This window comes from Buteo buteo, chromosome 9 (genome assembly GCF_964188355.1).
Source record: "Buteo buteo chromosome 9, bButBut1.hap1.1, whole genome shotgun sequence".
Lineage (NCBI taxonomy): Eukaryota > Metazoa > Chordata > Aves > Accipitriformes > Accipitridae > Buteo > Buteo buteo.
In genome coordinates this window covers 31,053,221-31,075,132 of record NC_134179.1, presented here as the reverse complement: position 1 = coordinate 31,075,132, position 21,912 = coordinate 31,053,221, and the positions used below count along the sequence as shown (strand labels likewise).

The window sequence follows — 21,912 nt, the reverse complement described above, 5'->3', positions numbered from 1 at the left end:
ACTCCCTTTGGATTTTTACCAGCAGGAAATAAATCAGAAAAATATTCATTATTCCAGAGCAGACAGGTCTTGGAACTTCTCCCATAGCAAATTTCAAGGAATGTAGTACTCTCCTCAACACCTGACAGTCTTTTTTCAGTGTTGAAATGCCTAGCTTTTGGCAAGCTTAGCTCTCATTCCCCTTACGCACAGAGACAAGAATTTCAGCCTGATCTTAGCTCAGAGCTTTTCTGTTCTGTTTCTCCTTTTCCTTTTTTCACCTTGATTTTTGTTTTAGTTAATAATAAAGCCAGTTGTCAAAAATGCAAGAATGTGGCAGCAGACCAAAATGGGATAAATCTTCAAGCCATGAAGGAAATGCTGACTGACATTTTAAATGTCTGCTGCTTCAAAATGCCCCACATAAAACAGGAAATATGACTCTGGCTCTACTACTACAAGAAAACCACTTTGGCTTCCTGTTAACAGAAAGACACATCTCATATAAATGAAGTAAGCCCAGGCTCACATTGCAATTGGTCACTTCTGCACCACCAAAAAAGCAAAACAACAACAAAGTCCAAACCCCAAACTTCAACCACAGTATATGAAGTTCCTCATATAGAAGTATGCTTACATGGACTCCCTTGCTACTTTAAGAGTTAAAAAATACAAGTTTTTATATTAAATCTGTAATAGACACGTAAGCTTACAGGCTTACACAACAGATGCAGCATGGCCATAATTTTTCCTAGTTAGAAGTAATTTTAAATTCTGAAATTCTACATAGTTTTAAATCAAATACCACCTCTTTTCTTCCCCTTCCTCCTTGGCTGTCCCAAAGGAGCCTTTTCTCTCAATATGAAGGTTTCCTCCAAAAAGAAAAGTATTTGGGGGGGGGGGGGGGGGTCTGTAGCACATTATTTATTCCTGTCTAATCCTGTTGCAGGTGAAACCCAGTTTTGAGTAAATCATCAGAATTAGATGCAGAAACAATTCACAGTCTCCACATGAAACCTCTCTCACCTTAGGAAAGGAAATGTGATCCCACCTCATTCTAGTAGCTCATGGCATCTACACCACCAAAGCAGAGAGATTTGGTTTCCAGAAAAGCCACCAGAGACAGACTACAGAAACAGCTGAAATTAGATATTGTCATTAGTTACTCCAAAATCTGCATAACTGGACTTACTGCACCAATACCAAAAGGCTTACTGATGAAGGAATAATTGTCCATGCATACACAGTTTTTCCTGAAAAAGTACATAAAACAAGTCCCATGAGGCAGATGGTTAAAGACTTTTGGAGATTCACCAGGGATGCGCAGCTTCCCTACGCTATAAGTCAATAGTGCAGGCCTTCCAAATTCAGACCAACAGATATCATTTACCACAAGTATCACTGAGCAGAGAGTTGTCCAGGTTTCCTCTGCCGAGGTGGCTCCCCACTGCATCCCACTAGTTGTAGCTGTCAGCTTGTGCACACTTCTTCCTCCAACTGTGGCTTCCACATTGCTGCACAGCCCCTTGTGATGAACCCAGCACCAGGTGAAAACTGTCACATTAATTAGCAATGCTGGAAAATGAAACCTGGTTTACTCCAATTTTTCACTTCACATTTCCCATACTTTCCATTTGTTTCGGGTCTAAATAGGAGCCGAAGAGAATGGAGATAGACTCCCAGCACTGCACTTGCATAAAACCCATACATTTGTTTTCTTGAACGCAGAGAAATTCGTTAAAATAATAATTGCATTAAAATAACCCCATTCAAGAATTTTATGTTCTTTTCTAAGAGAGTGATACAGCCCATCCTCAGCAGGTTTCCAAAACCTCAGTAGTTCAACAATAAGTATCTACTGACCATCTGAAAGAGAGTAGTTTAAAAGCTATTTTAGGCTACCTAATCTATCAAAACCAATAGTAGAGTTTAGGCAGTCCGAGGACAGTTCTCTTTCTCTATATTTGGGGAACCTGTTTTGTATATGCTTATACAAGCACAGTGTGAAAAGAGCCAACACAGCATGTGCAGGCCACATAGTGCTTTCCTTTGTGTAGTGCAAATCTACTTCAGCAAACGGAGTTGACTAGGACTTTGCTTAGAACTGCAAGGCACTGACTCATCTGGCCCAGTTCAACAGGCCACTTTAGCATATGCTTGTTTTTAAGATCCAAGTGAAGATGCTTTTGAAGAAAAACGGTGTTTACATGCTGTGTTTCATGAGAAGCTCTTACTTGTGAGAGAAAATGTGCATGCAATTTGACCTCCATTTTTTATCAATTATTTAGTGCCAGGTAGTTAAAATTGAGATGGACCAAGCAAATTAATCCCAACACTCCTAATTTTCAGTGTGCTCTCAGCAGTTAATTGACATCATGTCAAATTCAGGGCCTATCCCTCTCTCATGTACACATCTGCTTTGAAGAATTTCAGTTAGGAGCAGGACACTCACAGATGTCCACTCTTCGAGGGTCTTCTGGGAATGGTGAAAAGTTAAAAAAAAAAACAAACCACAAAAAAACACTTTAAATGGGCTCAATTTTTAAGACACAATTACTCTAAACCAAGTTGCACCAGCTATTGATCTTTCTTAATTTCTAGCAACTTCTACTTAGAATTAGTACTACTCATATGATGATTTTCCTGTTTTATAGCTTACGGTCTGCTCCTCAGTTCTCACACTCAACACAGCCTTAACTGCCATTTTTTGATACATTGGGGCATAATTTCATGTCTCCTTTAAAAGGAAAGCTGCTGAGTGTTAAAAATGCAAAATCAACAGTCAGACTTATCACTACATAGGTGGAGAAGATTTCACGTGTTCCTACTAACACTATAAACTTCTGTTTCCTCAGTCAAGCTATGATAAAACATATAATGTATAAAGACAGGTGAATATGGCTGCATCTGTATAGTGTATTTTGCTTTAAAAGATAAAACTGTTGAAAAATAATGACAAAGAATATCTTTACAAAATAGCCAACAGAAGTGCAGATTGCCCCAGTTCCTGCAGTGGCATTAATTTGAGAACAATGGGCTAGTTCTTGCTTTTCAAAATTCAGCACTCTGCAAAGTTCCTCATATTTGTACACATGCAGAAGATGGGAAGGCAAAAACTCCAAACCTTGTACTGAGCACAATGAAGCCAAAAAGTCATGATCCTGCAGCAAAACCTCTTAACATACTTATTTTTGTTTGCCCAAAGGGAAATCCTGAAAATTCCCAGAAAACTTATTTTCCTGCCCTAAGTTGTACAGATTTTCTTCATCTAAAACTCAAAGCTAGAAAGACAGAATAAAAAGTTATAGCAGATGTCCCAGGATAGTCTCTATTGTAGAGCCACTGTGATTCATAATGGAACAAATAACAAAGAGGCATTTCAAGTCAACCTGTAAGCACTCTCATCTAGGTGGGTCTGGTCCATGTGTGCCTGTCTACATTAGGAAATTCAGCATATATAAATATATAAATAAAACATATACACAGTACATAGTCACATTCATATAAGCCATAAAATGCAATATATTTACAAAAATATTTGCAGCTATGTTTTACACTTTCAGGTCCACATCAGGAGTTTAATTGTTTAGCTTCTGCCTTGTGAACTTGATCATCTTCCTACGTGGGAATCTGGGATGAACTTGTACCTTATATATTTACAATTGTCAAAAATAAGAAAGAAGAAAATAATCTTCCAAGGAATTTTGCCAAGTCCGTAAGAAAAGTTGAAACTTGTTGAAGCATTAGCTGCCTCACAGAAGAGTAAATTACATGCTAGCAAACACTGAGACCTTCTCTTCTTCAGGTAGAAAGACAGTACCTTGGTCTGGCCCATAAATAAATTTGAAACTCATAAAACGTCAGGCAGAGCACAAACAGGGTGCCTGACAGCTGTCTGTAGTATAAACTCATGCATAATTACTATTCTAGTTGACTCAGTTTAAACTGGTAGAGTGATGAAAGTGAATGAAGGTAGAGATGAAAATGCATACATCAGGTTACCTTACAGGGTAAAAAGGTAGAGAGTAGACTACATCCTGTTGGCATTGTTTTAGCTTCCTTTAACAATAAGTTACGTGGTTAAAACAACCCCAAGGATCCCACATTTATACAGTACATATACAGTTCTGTGACTTCCAGGAGTTGGACATGTTTAATTTACTTCTCCAAAGATGGAAAAACATTTCTTTGTTGCTTCACAAAATACTCTTCTTAGGTATGCAGCCCAGGTTCAGGCATGCTTTTTTAATTTGAGGGGTTTGCCTTTTTGACATGAGTTTTGCAAGAGGAATTAAAGCTTTGGAGAAGGGGTTGTTTTCCTTTCGCAGAGCACTTGGAAAAAACAAACCTCAAAATGCAGCAGTTTAAAGTGCCTGTACGTGAAGACCCATGGAGAAAAATCTTGCTATGAACCGTTGAACCATGGCCTCAGATAGCACTTTCAGCAATAGGCTGTGGAGTCATCTCTTGCTCCTCGCTATTCTCTGTGGACATGTCCTGGACCTCCTGCTGCTGATAAATATCTTGAACCAGCATGATGTTTGTGTTCCTCCATTCTCTGTACTTCATTGCCGTCAACTTTGGGTCATCTAGCAACTGGTTAATCGTGGCCAGGTCATGTTCCTTACACTAGGAAGAGAACAAGTGGTTATTTCCCATAGAAACTGTCAAGCTCATTGTCCGTAACAAAAACACTCTCTCTGTCACAAGGACAGGGTGAATTATCCATCCTCCTGCCAACTTGTTCCCAGTTTTAGAATGTAGATCATCAAAGTTAAGTCCACAGCAGAAATTCATCTCAGTTGAAGGCAAAATTATGATTTCATATAGATTTTTTATTTTATAGGATTCATAGCAAAACTTCATGAGAGAAGATTCATGCGAAAATTAGACATTGTTATGCTGTCTCACAACAAGTTAGTACTTGCATTAAACTAGACACAACAGCATTTATCTCTGTAATTCACACCAGTTCCAACTCTCATCAAAAAATACTTATTCTGTGCTCACGTTATAAATGTCTCTTCTCTGGGAGCTAGACAGAAAATAATTTTGGATATAATCTGTGCACTAGCAGTAGACTTGCTAGAGCACACGTGGCTGCTAATACATCTACCGCCAGCTACTAGCTACTACTACTAAATCTGATCTCTACTTTTAGACAAGAGCAGCTCAGACCGTATATTGCAGGCAACCTGGTTCAATGGTAAGACATGAACAGTCACTGATATAGGGACACTGAGACACTTTATGTCACGAATCACATTATGGTTGAGGTTGGAAGGGACAGAGATAATCTTGTCCACCCCCTTTCACAAGCAGAGCCACCTAAAGCAGGCTGCCTAGGACCATGTCCAGATGGGTTTTGAATATCTCCAAGGATGGAGACTCCACAGCCTCTCTGGGCAACTCGTGCCAGTGCTTGGTCACCCTAAGAGTAAAAAAGTGTTTCTTGATGTTCAGAGGGAACCTCCTGTATTTCAGTTTGTGTCCATTGCCTCTAGTCCTGTCACTGGGCACCACTGAAAAGAGCATGGCTCTGTCTTCTTTACACCCTCCCTTCAGGTATTTATACTCATCAATGCCCTCACATTTTCTGACACAACAAACCATTTTGCTTTTCCAGCCCTTATTGCCTATCCATGCAGTGGACCACAAGATAGAGAAGCCCTAGTTAGCAGCTACAATTTCTTAATGGAGGCACTAACAAACCTTTACTGCTTTTACCTGGCTCCATCGCCCCTCAGTCTGTGTGTGAAAGCAGTGGAATAGTTCTAACTATCCTCTCCTACTGCCACAAGTTTCATCAAGCCCAAGGACACTCCATGCCAGTGGCTGCCTTGAAAACACCTTGAAAATACTCCCGCACACTCATGACACTTCCCGATAGTAGCAATCAGCTGCTGGAGTATCCATTTCCCACTACTACTCTAATGAACTATCACCTACTCTAATTCCTGTGATGCCTGAGCCGCTTTTTAAACACAAAAGCTTGTTCGAGTGTTGGTTTACACAAGTCCTGCCCTCAAGACGTAGTGCCAGCCCTTGTAAGAAGGCTTCTGGCATTGATGCAGAGGTGTGTGCAGTTAGCCTAAGAGAAGAAGAGGAGATACGGAGGTAGAAGGGAGAGAAGAGTATTTCCAGCAGACAAATTTGGTGGCAAAAAGCCATGCCATGGAATTTTTCCTGTACCACTAAATCTATTTCCTGCATTCATTAAGCCTGTGATGTGTTTGCACACAGCTTCCCTCTCTTCCAAGCTATCCAAAGCATGTTTTGTTAATGATATATTGTGGCAGCAACATTAATCTGTTGTTAAAGGTGTAGAGTCAAAAGTCCAAAATTAAAATTGCACTGAATCTTGCATAAATCACTTCTCAACCTAATAGGGTTTTAATTAAAGCAGAGTAAATATGGATCAGATGCAAAACTCTCCTGATTTTTAAATTTCCAATAGATCATTTCCAGTTACCTCACATCTCATGTTATACGTTAAGAAAATTGACTTTAAAAGCACATAATCCCACTGATGCAAAGAATATGCCACTTTCCCACTGCAGGCATTTGCCTTTCAGACAGGCTAACTTAAACACTGCTGTGTATAGAACTCTGTTTGTGTCTGTGAGAAAATGTCTGTGCTATATTTGTCTTGTCAATACTCCAATTTCTTAGTTTGAAGAAAGCAAAAAAAGATCAACACATTTTATACATTATGAACACTCCAAAAATGATTTTTCCATATTAAATACAAGTGTTAGGCAAGACTAAGGTTTTAAACACTGCTCGTCACAACTTATACAATACTCTTGTACTAAATCAATGCAACGCTGTCCTCCTTGCTCATGTCTGGTAGTAAGGCTCCCATTCAGCTCCATGCTAATGAAATTGATTGTCCCACGAGATAGAACTCCATTTTGTCCTAACTGGTTCTTAGATTTACTAGGGAGGCTTCTATCAGGGAAAACTTTGCAGTATGTTTCTATATTTACTTTCCTGTGCCATAAAATAGACATACTTTTTAAACGAACTTTCTGTTATATGATGGGCTTACTTTATTGCTGATGCAGGTGAATACTGCTATAGTCAGTACCATGTCACTGAAGACTCTGATACTGAGGAGATACTTCACCAGGTCTCATATGGAGCCAGTCAGAATGCCTATATTCCCACTTGCCTTTTCAACTGTACCTTCAGGAATTTTAACACAGGCCAGGGTGCCAAAGTCAAGCCTCCCATTGCAACTAATAGTCAAATCAATGATTGTGCTGATAGGATTTTTTACAGGCATTTCTCCAGCTTACAGTGCCTGAAGCCAAATACACACACTTGAAACAAGATACTCAATTCCTGCTTCTAATGCATATAAAAAGAAACAAGTGAAGCCCCAGGTTTGCACTTAGTCTTTCTTCTCCTTACAATTTAAGTTGTATGGTTAAGTTTTCTGTTTCCCTTGGTACCATTCAGAAGCAGGCTTTGAAATCCTGTGACACTTGATGCTGGCAAGTAAACAACCTCATAAATCCCCATATTCCAGACAGATTTACTGGCCCTTTCATGGAACGTACCCTGAACCCCTCCACCCCTCCAGTTCATGGTACATTTCCAACATAAAAGCAGGATGCTTTTGTTATTAAAAATATTTTAGTTACAGGAGGTCTTTACAATAGCTTTGGCACATCCTGTACATTCTCCAATAATCACATAAGGAAAACTTTTTTTGGCTCAGGGTCATTTTCATGTCCTTTATCATCAACGTACTTTGTCTGCTCTTCCTTTTTTTAAGGCTCCCCTGTTTAGTGCATTCAGCTGAGCTTGCAAGTTTTCCAGCTAACGAAGAGAAGCTTTCTTTATTAAATTTTCCAAATGGGCTGGAACTTCTGCAAGAAGAGTCCCTTCTGAACTATTGCCTTTGCTTCCAGTTCATATTGAACAACAAAACACAGATCAGTATTCAGAATGAAGTAGAAAACAATTTCAAAAACTTAACCAAATTCTCTGGGGCTTTAAGTTAATATGTAATTAGAGTTTGGCTGAAGTCTAGGCTTCCTTCTTTTTTCAGCCAAACTGTTTCTTTCTCTCAGGCTTTTCCTTGGCTAGCTCTGCAACCTCACCTTTAATGTGCTGTTCAGCATTCGAATTTTGTGGAGTTTCTCATTAATGGAGGGGTTTTTGCTGCGTTTGATAAATGACTTCCTAAGCTCCTTCTTTGTTGACAGCCGACGATCACCAATGGGAGACAGGCTTGCTTGTTCTAATGACTTGTAAAGTCGCTCCATCTCATCATCATCACATTTTTCCTGATCTGCAAAGAAAAGAATAAATTGGGTATGAGAATGTGAATGTGGAAGCAGATAGCAGAAATGTTAAGTTCAGCTATCAGAAAGGCTCTTAGCCAAGTTAAAAAGTAATGGTGTTAGCGTTAAAATCAAGGGCAATTTTTAGGGTAATTTACAGGGTAATAACACATATGAGAAAGACATACTACCAAACTCAAATGTTTTTAACAATCAGGACATGATCCAAACAGATACGAGCATGTATTTCCACTGATTGAGTGCTGCTTTAATGCTCTGAATATATCACAGACTTTGAAAGCGTCAGTAATGCTATGTTTGAATGAAAACAACTTTGATAACATCTCCACCCATACACCCTTCCCTACATGCTGCACAGAGTGAATTACATTTCTACCTGGCAACTCACAGGTCAAATTCTATTTGGCATACTGATTCATTGCCAGGTTTTGGTAATTATTGAAACCAGAGTTTAAAAAAATTGAGCAATAAAATGAAACATAGGAACATTTCAGGGGCCCCAAGAGAAGATCCCTAGAAAACAGATTAAAGCAGGAGCCTTTCGGGCACCTGATGCCTAACCCCTAAGTTTCATAGATTGCAGCATAGAATTTACTTGTGATGCCTCTCAACAAAGCCTTGATTATCTCCACCTTAATTATTCTGATGGCTCCCAAGCTGCAGCACCATTTTCCATGACAGAAAGGAAAAGCTAGTAAATAGCTGAGAATGAAATAGCATAAAATAAGACAAAAATTGAAGCAAAGGCATTTTTCAGAATAAAACAACTTAAAAATGAGCAGTCAGAAACTAAAAATGTACCAGGCATATATAGGGGCGTTTTGGCAGAAGGCCATTTTCAGCAACAGACTGCACAACTCGCTGCTTGTCCCTCAGTCCACACTGCAAGCTTTTCTACTTCAGTGGTTGCTAAAGGAAAATCTTAAGTTATTGGTGTTTTCAGGGTGCTAATAAGTCCCTCAAGATCCACTGGGATAACATTTGTTTTTATTTCACTGGGGATAGTGGTGGCGGTTTCTCTCGACTGCAGTCCTCCATGTGCCGGTCAAACTGGCTGGACATTTTTTTCTTCGAAAGAAAAGTTAAACATTGACTTTTCTAAATCATCTTCAGTCAGCAAACATTTTCTGAACAAAAGGAATAAGTCCTTTTGCTCACTCATGCCACAGCAAAATGACTTCTCCAACATGTCAGCACATTTAGGAGGCTGCTCCTTATCTTTTCCATGTTTTAAAAACTACAGCATCCTCCTACACCCTTGTTCTTTCTAAATATTTAGGTTACAACAAAGGTTTGTGATATGCTACAAATATTTGCCTTCACTGTGTTGCTGGCCTTTTTTTTTTTCACTACTTTGTGATTATAAAAAGCCTGTTGTAACTTGACAAGAACTAAATATAGCTTCCAACATTGGTACAGTGTTGAGGGAGGAAAAGCAGAACTGTTGTATATTTACCAAGCTGCAGGAAATAGGAAAAAAATGCAAGTGTAAGGCAAAATACACGGCAGTAGTATGCCATGAGGCTCGTAAGTATAACTAGCTTCCTGCCTACTTTCTTGGGATGAAGCAGCTGTTTGTTTCATTAGCCAGCTCCTGCACAGAACTGGCTCAGCTCTACTGTAGTCATCACCCATCAGGACTGTACACAGTATCACTTTGAGAGATAAATTGACCTTTATCAGATATCCAGGAAAGAGTATATAAGAAGCAAAAAAAAATTGCATTGATCCTGTCCAGCAACTTTAAAAAATAGTCGAGCCACGGGCAACATAAGGTCCCTGCTCCAGATATTTTTGGATGCTAACTCATGATGCTCCTCAGTGTCCTAAAAGGGTTAAAAAGCAGCTAGCATGAGAAAACACCTTCACTGAACACTCTTCTTCCATGCTTCTGTGCACTTGTGGGTGAAGGTAAGGACACTAATACTCAGCACAGAAAACGATGGAAGCAAAGTCAGAAAAGCCCAGCAGAAGGCTCCCAGAAGATGCACTTGACCAGCAGCGTGCACTCAGCTCCTGCATTCTTTCAAGACTGCAACCATAAACTCCTCTCTCATTTCTTATTCTTCCACTACTCCCATGCCCAAAAGATTGATCAGGGTCAGGTAATTCCAGGGGGAAGGGAATGTGCCAGATTCTTCAGCTCGAGTGGATAAAGGGTGTGACAGCAAAGCAGCTAAACAGGATTTCAGGAAAACAGTTGGAAAACAAGGGTGAGTGAAAACTACAGGCTGTGTAGAGCCAGGTATGAGTTACACAGTACTTTTGCCTCCATCTTTGTTTGCATTGATGAGCAGTGAACTTCTCCCACAACAGTTAAAAAATAACAAAACAGTATCTTAATATTGTGCTTTTGTATAGAAGCAGATACTGTTGCTATTGACAAAGTGTATGCCTGCCAATAAACCTCTATAAATTGAGGCCAGACTGTCTGATACCTATCTGGACTTTCACCTTCAATGTCCTGAGTTCCCCTGAGCCAAGCTCAGAAAGCAAAAGCCCATATTTTGCGTGCAGGCTTGAAGCTGCCACTGAACACACTAGATTGATGCTGTAAATCTGAAAGGGGTAGAGGTAATGGTGGAAGAGGAGAGGTATTATGTCTAGCAATAAATTAACAAGCCCAATAAAATGATTTGTGGTAAGAAAATATATTTCTCCTCACTCACACAATGGTGCATTACAGTATTTCACAAACCTCTTAATGCCACAAAAGTAAACAAAGCAAGCACTAAGTTTTCCCCACAAAACACCTGAGAGAAAATTAAGGTTGAATAATAGAGATAAAGCAAAGTGACTGAAGGCTTAACCACAGACTTGACTTTTTCTCCAGATTCAAACATTCACAGCGCATTTTCCCAGAACTTGGTATTCCTTAATTCCCTTGCACCTGGAGTCAGAGCACTGACCTGCAGATGAGCAAGTCTCTAACAGAAGTACAGGCATTCACCAGTTCTGTATTCTTAAGCTTCAGCGATTTGGATTCCTCCTATGAAACCTCAGCTGTCTAGACTATACTACTGAATTGTTACAAAATATTTGCTTTCCATCACAAAGTAAAAATTTATGCAAAACCACATAGTACACAAGCGGAGGCCCCGGTGTAAAAATGAACAGATTGTCTGTGTCAGCCTCCTAAAGATAAATATACCACCCCTACTCTGAGCTTTGTTAACCTCTGAAGGTTTATAATGATGGATATATTCCGCTGGCAAAAATTCTTAATAACATGGACAGGTTGGGCCCCACTAGCACTGCTCTGGAGTGAGTCTTTCCAGCTGGGTCACACAGCTAACATCAGGCACATTCCAAATCACTTCAAAATATAATATTGTAAGTTATCTCTTCCACCAGTACTCTTGAAGCTAAGCACTTTCTGTCTCAGGCATGCAAACTGAAATGCTACTACAGCACTTCTTTATCTCATCCTATTTTAAAGATAAAATACACTCATTTTTCTCTCAGGTCCTACTGAGGGGTTAGTAGTAAGGAACAAACGGCAACAGTTCAAGGATATTACATATTGTGTGCATTTATGAGCATGTACATGCACACAGCAGAACATGTGCATTGTGCACTTTTCCCTTCCCTTGGCAGTATAAACGATAAGCCCTTCTGTTGAGTCATGCCACTGGAAGGATCAGTCTTCCTGGGATCCTGCACCATGCCCTTCACTCACAAACCTCACAGCCTGCTAAAGCTTCATAGCACTCCTGGAAAAATTCTGTAGTATTGCGTAGCTCTTTTAACTTTGTCAGACTCTGCAGTGGGGAAAGTGGAAGGGAGCCAGTGGTGACCTGAGAAAAAGGGAACTTCTGCCCTGAGATATTTTAACATTCAAGAGAAAGAGACCTTCTAAGTCGGGGTGTGGAAAATAAAGTAATATTTCAGGCAAGTCAGAGCTTCTGATAAATTCTGTTTCACGAGAAGTAAAACACAATTTTGTGGCTTGATGCCACTTATCTGGAATTTCCCTCTAAACAGGAGATATCACAGACCAGAGCAAGCTGCCAGAGGTTCAACACGCCAGCTCTTCACCTCTTCAATTTTCAGCTTCCACCTTCCTGTTGGCCAACTTGCCACAGGTGGGAGACATTAAGGTATTGAGACCCCCCACCTTGGAGCAGCAATGCAGGAGCCTGCCTCAAATCTCAACTTTAATGCTCCTTACGCCTGCAAAAGTAAAATTATCCAGAACTTTTCAAAAAGCAGCTGTGAAAAATCAAGCTGATTGTTTCCCTGAGGTAAAGATATAGAAATAGGCAATGTTTGGCAGAAAAAGCATTTTGCACTGAAAACCACCTCCAACAGAACATATCTCACTAAATCTAAGCTGAACTATAAATACTTGTTCTCCTATTCTCTGAGATCTCACAGCTCTCCAGCTGTGTATTAATCTCAGGAAAAAAAAAATCTGCATGTTCCTCCTGCCTTTCCTACTCTTACGAGCTTCTTGTAGCTGTGCCAGCACCTCTGATTCTGACAAAACTATTGATGCCAATGGGACAACATATACAGCCAGGCTGGGGAGAACACAGGGAAAAAAAATCATAAACCGCTTTTGTCCTTACCTACCTACCTACCCCCCCCATCCATTCTCCATAGAGGTAGTAGACTTTTCAATGGGAATATGATGACACCTTGGGAAAATTCAATTTTCCACATAACTACAGAACAGAATATACAGGAAATATTTGAATTAGGAGGGCATAGCTTAGGCAAACTCCTCACTGGCAAATGCAGAACTAAAGGTAGGAGAGAGTGGGAGAAAATAACAGGAAAACTACATTATCACCAGCAATTAGATGCTCTTGACTCTAACGTTATAGTGGACTCAGCAGTAAGAGATGGCATTTTAACCAACTGTGACTGAACTGGAAACGATACAAATAAGTATCTCTTTTTTAGAGAGCGTGGAAAATCTTAACACCCTAGTTTTCTGTGATTTCTAAAGCCTTTTTGAAGAGAAACAAAATAATAATTCAAACAGTTGTTTCTTTACACAGTTGTTCTCACCATAGGCATACTTCTTGGCTAGTCTTAGCCATGATCTAGCTATTTTCTGTAACTTTTGCAGAAGGAACAAAGGGGCCAGAGCACACCAGATGATCTGTTCTGACTATTACTGGCACAGGCAGACTCCAGAGGGGAAGAGGATGTCAGTTCTGAGAAAAGAAGGAATCGAATGCATCCAGCTCCTACTTAACCAACTCCTTCCCACAAAACCAACCCTGATAAAATTCAAGTGGTATTTGAAAATCTTTCCAGGTTTTTCAAAATATCAGCATACACCAGATCTTCTACTGGCTCCTGTGAGCTAAGGTAAAGTAAATAAACCTGAAATGGTACCATAAGAATTCCTTGCCAAGACACATTAACTTCACATGATCATAAAACCCTCAGAAAAATGTAAGGAAGAAGGATGTTATTGCTATAGTAGAAGATCCCGAAATAAATACAAAAACACATTCCTGTTCTCTCATAGTAACCTCTCCGTTTCTGTGGCTTCCTTTTATTATCATAGTTTTTGATGGTGGTGGTGTGTCATAGTCAGATACTTTTTGTTCCAGTGGTTTCCAGAAGAAATACAAAGGATGGAGTTTGGCTGCAGAGCATGTGTAGCCACCCCGGACAGGGCAAGGCCAGCTTCTGGATACAGAGCACGTAGTCAGATTGTTGTTTGTATTCTCAACCCTTTCTTGTTTACCTTTCAGTTTCTTTGTGTCACAGGCAGCTTTGAATTCTTTGTCACTGTGCATGTAGTAAACTGCAACACAGAAGTATTGAATATTCCCACAAAGTAAATGGAAACATAATGCTGATCTTCTTTCAAAGAGAAAACTGTTAAACTCTCCCTTTTTGTACCTTTGTATTACTCTCTGGTATGTAACCGCTTCCCAGTAATCAGCGCTGAGAATTAAGGCTGAGAATGGTCATAACTCCACTAAGAGTGACTGGAAAGGTCATTAAAAATACCACATGGTAGAGCTCCTTGCACCAGACACTTACAGTTGCTTAGCAGGTTTAATTACATAAATTTTCACTGAAAGAATAATCCATGATCATTTAGTTGAATCTGTAGTTTCTCTTGCAGAGATTCGTCCATTTATCTCTGAAAAACTATTCTTTCATTGTTTAGCTCATCGCTGAGGTTTCTTCACTATTTTGTATTTTCATGATAAGTTCTTCCCACAAAGTGACAGCTACTATTTCTTCCTTCTAGGTACTGACTTTTCTCACATTGGCCTCTATTTCTGACTTTTGCCAAGAAAAGTACTCTTCAGTTCTTCAAAACTTTCACCTCAGCTCAAGGCTGCTATCAGCTACAACCAAAAATTACTCACAGAGTTTTACAAAGCAGAATGTGCCATAAAGCAGAGTGTGCGACAGGTTTTTTTCTATCATCACAAGGAGAAGAAGAGAGCATGGACACACATGAAGGCTCTGGGGGGAGTGGGTTCAAAGACTACACAGTTGGTCTGATAACAGCAGGGCCGGTTTTACGCACATGGGACATGGACTTCCAGGACAGATGCCAATGCAAGATGGACCTGTCTCCTCCTGGACGCAGTATCATCACTCTGAAACACGACGAGCTGTCAGAAAAGCACTATTCAGAAGCATTGTAAAGCAAATAATATGGATTGTATTGAGGTATGCGTTCTCGTTTCGCATCAGATAACAAGGGTGTTCTCACTCGTTATTGTAAATCATGAGGGTTTGCAGCTAGCTTTTACCCCACAATTTGAATTCATCTCACAGTATTTCTGCACATCCTTATCAACTAGTTGGAGGGGGAAATTCTTGGGGGATAAGCCACAGAATGAAAATTACATCCTTTTTGATAACTTCCATTTGGAACTGAATTGCTATTTTACGTTAATCCTTTTTTTCTACCTCATTCTCAAATTGAAGTAGCTTAACTAATCTCCTTGCAAATTATTTCATTTATTTTTTCAGTGGCCATTGTGGGGGAGGACCCCACATGCCAACACTCTCCATCCCCTCCCCATAATATGCAGACTGATAAAGGAAAGAAAAATGTGTGTATGGTGTACATCTTACTTGCTCAACAAGGGCTTATGATGCAGACAGTAACTAGTGAGGTTATACAGTTTCCATAGTGACTGTTTCATTGAAATGATCTATTTCTGGAGTTCCATCAGAGATCATCGGTGTGGTTAGGATGGAAGTGTTCTGCAATCAGGGTTGGCCATCAGCTAAGCAGTGAGCAACAGAAGAATTCAATTCCCCAGGAATATTTTTGGGAAAATTAAACTGCCTTGCAAATAGCAGCAATATACCAAAATGTACCTCGATTTACATTTTAATCCCATTTTTATTGGCTATTATTATTAGGCCTATTGAACTATACTTTAAAGGATTATGAATGTGTCATGCTAATTCTATGACCATCCATAAAAGCACTTGTCACCCTTACAGTTGTGATGGAAAGCATTAACCTATGCACTATTGCAGGATTGCTGACAATACCAGAGTAACATATTCTAAGCAAAAGTTTGGATTTCTGAAGAGCAACCACTGAATCTTGCTCAACAGGATCTATAAGGCACCATGCCATATATGACCTATACTCTAACAATTCACATGAATGTACCTAATAATGTTTCCCAAAGGCATTACTTAGTCAAATTTAACCCAGAATGAAATTACAGAAGACAATGCATTTACTACATCTTTGTGACATTCTCATTAGGGATGCCATTTCTGCCAGCCTCAGCCTTTTCATTACTTGCAGAGCCAGAGAATATGGGAATTAGATTCCACAGTAACTCTCTCAAAACATCCACTCTTTTCCGCCACGTAGAATTAGTACATATGCTCGCTCTCGGTTTTAATTCTTACTAATCTTCATTGCTACAGAAGTCTCTAGCAGAGCAGCCTAGAAGATGGATAATGAAGCTGAGTGCAAAAGACGCTGAATTAATTTTCACTTTTGCTGAAATCTGGACTTTGTTCAATTTCCTTTTTTTTTTTTGTAAAATTAGAAAAACATGACAAACTAAAGGGGTGCTAACTGTTGATATTTGTAAAACAGTTGGGAGACTGACAATGTAACTGATGTGTCTTATACTATCATTTTTCCATCAGTGCCAAGTTCACCTACAGAGAAATACCCTAAGTTCCCAATGAGTCCAGTGTTGTTTCTTTCCATCTTTGCATTACCTTCAGGCTAAGCTTTTGGATGCACCTCTGTTTTGCATTGTACTGAGGCAACACTGATCTTTCAGTAACAAAGTACTCACTTCAAATCTTTACAAGGATTTGGAATCAAGGGTAGAGCTGATGCACAAGAACATTTTTGCTTCCTTATGTATTAGCTCTTTAGGCAGCATGCTGAGTATCTTCTCATTTCAGCATATTCAGAGGCCAGAAATGCCTCTTACACTTCTCAGCTGCTTTTGGTGCAGGAAGAAGCAGCTTTGCTCAAAAGGCAAGACACATTGCCTCGCTATGGCAGGAGAGTTATTAACAGAAACAATGACCACATTCTGGAACTATGCCACCTTTTTAATTTAGCAGTACATTTCAGTAGGAGGATACTTATGCAGATTCACATTTGCTTAAGCAAAATCCAGTCTTAATGGACTTTCTGATTCAGGATTGCAGTTTTCCCTTGATTACAATGAAGCTCAATGAAACAAATAGGGAATATGTACTGGAACTAAATGGAACTGCTTTTATTTTTAAAATTGGATTGACCTAACCCCACCCCATGTTAACTACTTCCTACATAAGCCATTTTGCTTAGGGTGCCAGTTCTGTCACACACTTTTTTAAAATTTGCATTCAATCCTAATAAAAGACAGCTGCATTGAAATAAAGAAAGCTAATAAAAATATGTCTATATTAGGATTTTATACAGGGGCTATGATCTTAACATATAGGTAAAATTTGAGAAAAGCTGTAAAGATACTTACCAATTAGATACTAGGTTATATATTTAATGTGCAATAAGCCAAACGTTTGTTATAAATGGTGTGCCACTGGAAAACTCTTCAGTGGAGAACATAAAGGAGGGAAGTGGAAAGGAAGTTGAGGAAAACCCCTGAAGTCCCACATTGTATGGCTCTGCAGACAAAAATCTCCTCTCATTAGCTCACCTTTGGCTAGTGATCTCTGTCCTGTTGCATCTGGCACAGCTAGACAATGTGTATCCGGACCTAAAAAAGAGTTTTGAGATCCACCACTGGGTCTGGAAAGCTGGCCTTCCCGGCTTTCTGCCGCATCTCCACAGTCTACTTCTGGTGGCTCATCAGAGTGAATCTGTACGCAGAAAGTTAACGGCTGATCACCCTCTTCTGTGGCAGAGCTGTTAACTAGGTCAAGCCAGGACTGCCTCTCGGAATAAACCACTTTGGATGTCAAGGAAGAAGATGACTCTTGGGAGTTGAAAGTACTTTCAGGAGAGGAGACAGAACAAGATGCTTCACTTGACAGAGTCGAGGTGAAAGAAGACTTCTGCTGATCCTGCTTTCCAGAAAACAAATTGGGGGGGGAAGAAAAAATATTTCCAATTTATTCCTGTTCCTAGGTTCTACATGTTATAGATATGCAGCTGAAACACTAACTGACCAAAAATTGATGTAATCTGATTACTTATCCATCCAAACAAGCTTGAGGTATGGCAGCCAATCTCCTACAGAGCAGTAACTTCAGAAACTAAGCCACAAGGAAGCCAGAGGTAAAACATAAAAACCTGACAATGCCTAGAAATGAAAGACCAAGGAAAAATATTGTGTTGAATGTAGCCGTCCATGCTAGGTCTCACACTCATGTTCACTCTTTATTTTGTCTTCACTTTATTAGTCTAACCAAGAGTGCATAAGACAAACTCTGAATTAGCCATTGAACATGAAGTTGTCTTGAAGCATTCAATAAATATACCAATGCCATAACCACGGATAGACAGAAATGGGCCCAAGCACTGAAGTACCTTGACCTTCTCAGCACACAAAAGCATTTTACCTGGTCCAGTCAAGGGATTAGTCATTCACCAAGGCAAGAAGGCTGATAGGTAATACGATGGCAAGTTAATGGTGGAATGAAAAAACAGTCATGGGGCAGCGGGCAGGAAAAGGGGAATGGTATAAGATTTGTGTTGCTCGTTCACCTGCTAAGATTCATCCTTCAGCCCATGAATCTAGATAGGGACCCAAACTTCACTAGAAACACATCAGAAATCATAAGACATCCTAGAGGGCCTCCATACTGTACTTGTCGCCCTGCCTCGACGAGAGCGCATACAACCAGCGAGGTCTCAGGAACTTCTAACAGTCATCATTAGGAGCTAGGAGTCGAATGAGAGAGGGTATGATAGATGCACAATTCCTTGGAAAGAAAGGTTGAGAGAAAGAACAGTTTTGAAAAGTATTTAGCTTCCCAGACAAGGAAATATGTGCCCAGGTCTTTGTCTACAGTAGGTGTTTACATTGATTGAGTTGTACTATTATCTGGTCACCAAAAGCAACTCACACAAGAAGAATTAGCACTAGTCTGCTTCTTAGCCACCAAACACCACTGAAAAGATGAGCCAAGAGAGTACAATACACAAGTAATACATACACAAATATACATACAAATACCTAGAGGAGGATTAATTGACAGTAATAAAGTAATGGAAGACAAGGGGAGACAAAGCCTTATAGTGAAGTTCTTAGAAACTATTAGAAACCGTGACGAGATCATCATGATACAAAAGCCAGTTTTCTCGTATCTGCTACTGCAGAAATTTAGTCCTCCTACAAATCATCTGCTACTGGCCAATGCCAGAATCAGAATACCAGACTTGATGGACCACAATTCTGGCAAGTTTTTGTTCTCAATACATATGTAGAATAGATCAAACAGATGATAAATAGACTGGAAGTATTGAAAATTGCTGAGAAAGTGTTGCTAGGGAAACCCGGACAAGCTGCAAACACAATAAAGAGACTAGCCTGGAATACTTATTTATAACCTGGCAAACTAGAAATAAGATGTATTTATAAAAAACAAACCAAGAGTGACAATATTTTGGATTATGATACATGAATCTCTGCAATTCAGTGTTGCTGTAATGCATACTACTTCCTTTTTACATTAAAAAAAGCAAAGTAATTTGCCTTCCTGTGCTTCTAATCTAGCTGTATCATGTAGCTACAAATAAATTCAGAAGATGAGAAGGACCAATATCACATTGTGGGTCACCATTTGTTTGTAGCACTTTCTTCACTTTTGTAAAATTTCAAAGCCATTCCTCCAAGACTGTCCCAAACACTGTGGGACAAGTCTTCATTTATATTCCTATTACGCAAAGTACAACATTGTGTTTCAGGAGGATTTTTGTTTTTAAAAAGGAAACCTTCACAAATGCATCCTAAAGCAAAGGACAAGATGTTGTCATAAACTACATGTACGAGTGATAAAAACACCCTTGGGAATACAGGTGACCTGAAGCATTTTATCTAAGAGTTCCTATTGCAAAGACAAATTGCTGAAGCATTTGTACAGCCAAGCAGAACAACTGAACAGTAAAAGCTCTCGCTCACGTGGTGTGGATGGTCTAATTTCAGTTGTTCTAAGACAGGAAAGAAAGATGTTAGATCTCACCTCTATTTCTCTGGCATGCATCCATGCAAAAGAAAGTGAAATAAAAACTGTGCCTCACTCAGTGGAATATATCTTTATTTTCATTTTAATTGTGTGCTAAATAAAAAATTGTGGGTGAGAATACAGATGACTGCCAGAATATGTTTCTTTTTCTCTACGTGTGTGTTATGGTGGGTTTTTTCTTTGGCATGACAAATGTTTACCTAACTTCCTCGAGTCATTCCTTTGGAAGTTTTGCAATCATCCATATAATAAGTCTCCATTTGGGGACATTTTAAAAAGCAGATGCTCGAGCCAGCAGATCATAAGGATTCCACTGGAGATCAATGAGTCTCTAGGCATTTTTTAGAGAAAAATTATCACCATGAAACACCTCAACTGCTCTTTTGGGACTGCTGCAATGTATTGTCTCAACATAGCTGCTGGTTTTTGAACTATAAATCCATTCACATGTGGAGAAATTAATACAGATGGTCAGTTTAACTTTTGTCCTACAGATGTTAAAATTTACTTGTTCTTCACTTGCTTTTTTTCTTCCACAGTACCCAAAGCATGCATAAACATAGAAAGCTCATGATCACTACTTTTTTTTCTTTGTCAAGTTTCAAAATGGTTTGGGTCAGCAGAGAACAGAACAGCAAGTGAAAACTTTGTGCTAGAAGTACAGCAAAATGTTTGCTGCTCTGACACGTAACAGAGCCTGCACCTGGCTGGCTATTAGTTTCCAGACTAATAGTTTTCAGACTGGAGTTGATCTCAAGAAATTTGGAGACCTTTCTGCTTAAGACAACGTTGGTTTGATTTTCCAAAATGTCCATAGCTCCTAATTCCTATTTTGCAAAATCTCTTTGGCACTCGGGAGGAAGAAGTACAACTTATAAAAAAGACAAAAATAATAAAAAGAAATGAACCCTAGTCAGTGCCTGCAGCATTCTTAATGCTGGGCTGGGTTTCCAGGGTGAGTGTCTCTTCCAGTAGTAATCTGAAAAGATTCAAGCAGGCCTTCCAAAAGTGGTGTACCCACAGAGTATCAACCCAAATTCATCACACATTTGGGACCTCATGGATTGGTTCAAAAACTCCACATCAAATAAACAGGCACCAAGCAATGTTTAACCAGCCTTCCCTGAGACAACCAAGAGCTCCACTCCTAGAATTGACTTTCCAGTAGAAGCTGGCTTTCCCAATCCTTCCAGTGGTTTTCTTGCTCCAGTACTTGTCCAGAAGGGAAAAGGGCTTTAAGTCAGGTGTTTATAAGGAGGCTCTGACTTGCAGTCAATCACAGCTGCATTGGTACCTAACTGTTCCTATCTACCACATAAGCAAGCTGAGCATAGGGCAGACCCGTGGTAGCTGGAGCTTATTCCAGTGTCCAATGCTGGAGTGAAAAGATGACAAATTTGCTCAGGAGACACTAATCTTTGTCCATGGGGGAAGGGATTTTAAGCTGGGGATGAGGAGAAGGGAAATCAGCTGAGCGGTAAAGGCTGGAGGAAAGATAACCTTTAATGAAAGGCTGAGGAAGCAGGACACCTCGGCACCTGCACCATTGCCTGCCTCCCACGTGTCCCCTGCTAAAACGTGGAAGCCAGCACTCAAGAAGAGCATATGGGAAGGAGACAACCGGAGATTGCCTCTGCAGCAACAGATTGACAAGCAGCAGGAAGCCAGAAAAACAGAAAGCTAAAAAACAGCACCTGTTTAAAACTCATCATCTGGAAAAATGCAGGCATTCACTCAGAGGTGAGCAGACGGAAAAGACATCTACAGCCTCTTAAAGGCAAGCCACTGAGATATAAAATTCAAGATGCTTCATTATCAGCCCTCGGCCCAGAATAACTCTTGGAGATGTATTGTCAAGGTTCCTATTTTCTCTGATATTTATAGCCACTCAGCCACATTTAACTTACAGCTAATACAGGCAATAAGGAATCACGTTTTACACAGCGGTGAACACCCCCCCCCGAGTGCCAGGTGGATTGTTTTATGGTGATTAGAGTTACAC

General features: G+C 39.8%; 1 protein-coding gene across 3 annotated transcripts in view; it reads right to left on the bottom strand.

Moving 5' to 3' along the window:
* Nucleotides 1-885: 885 nt before the first annotated feature.
* The window catches only part of IPCEF1 (interaction protein for cytohesin exchange factors 1), a 63,484-nt gene continuing 42,457 nt past the window's right edge, over nt 886-21,912 (bottom strand). For 2 of the 3 annotated variants that reach the window (XM_075035963.1, XM_075035965.1), the window contains 3 exons: nt 17,420-17,789; nt 8,091-8,281; nt 886-4,608 (listed from right to left, as the gene is read on the bottom strand). In XM_075035963.1, the coding sequence (XP_074892064.1) occupies nt 4,408-4,608; nt 8,091-8,281; nt 17,420-17,789 (762 nt within the window). In that variant the 3' untranslated portion in view covers nt 886-4,407. The remainder of the gene's footprint in view (nt 4,609-8,090; nt 8,282-17,419; nt 17,790-21,912) is intronic. The other variant, XM_075035964.1, reaches the window with a different exon arrangement.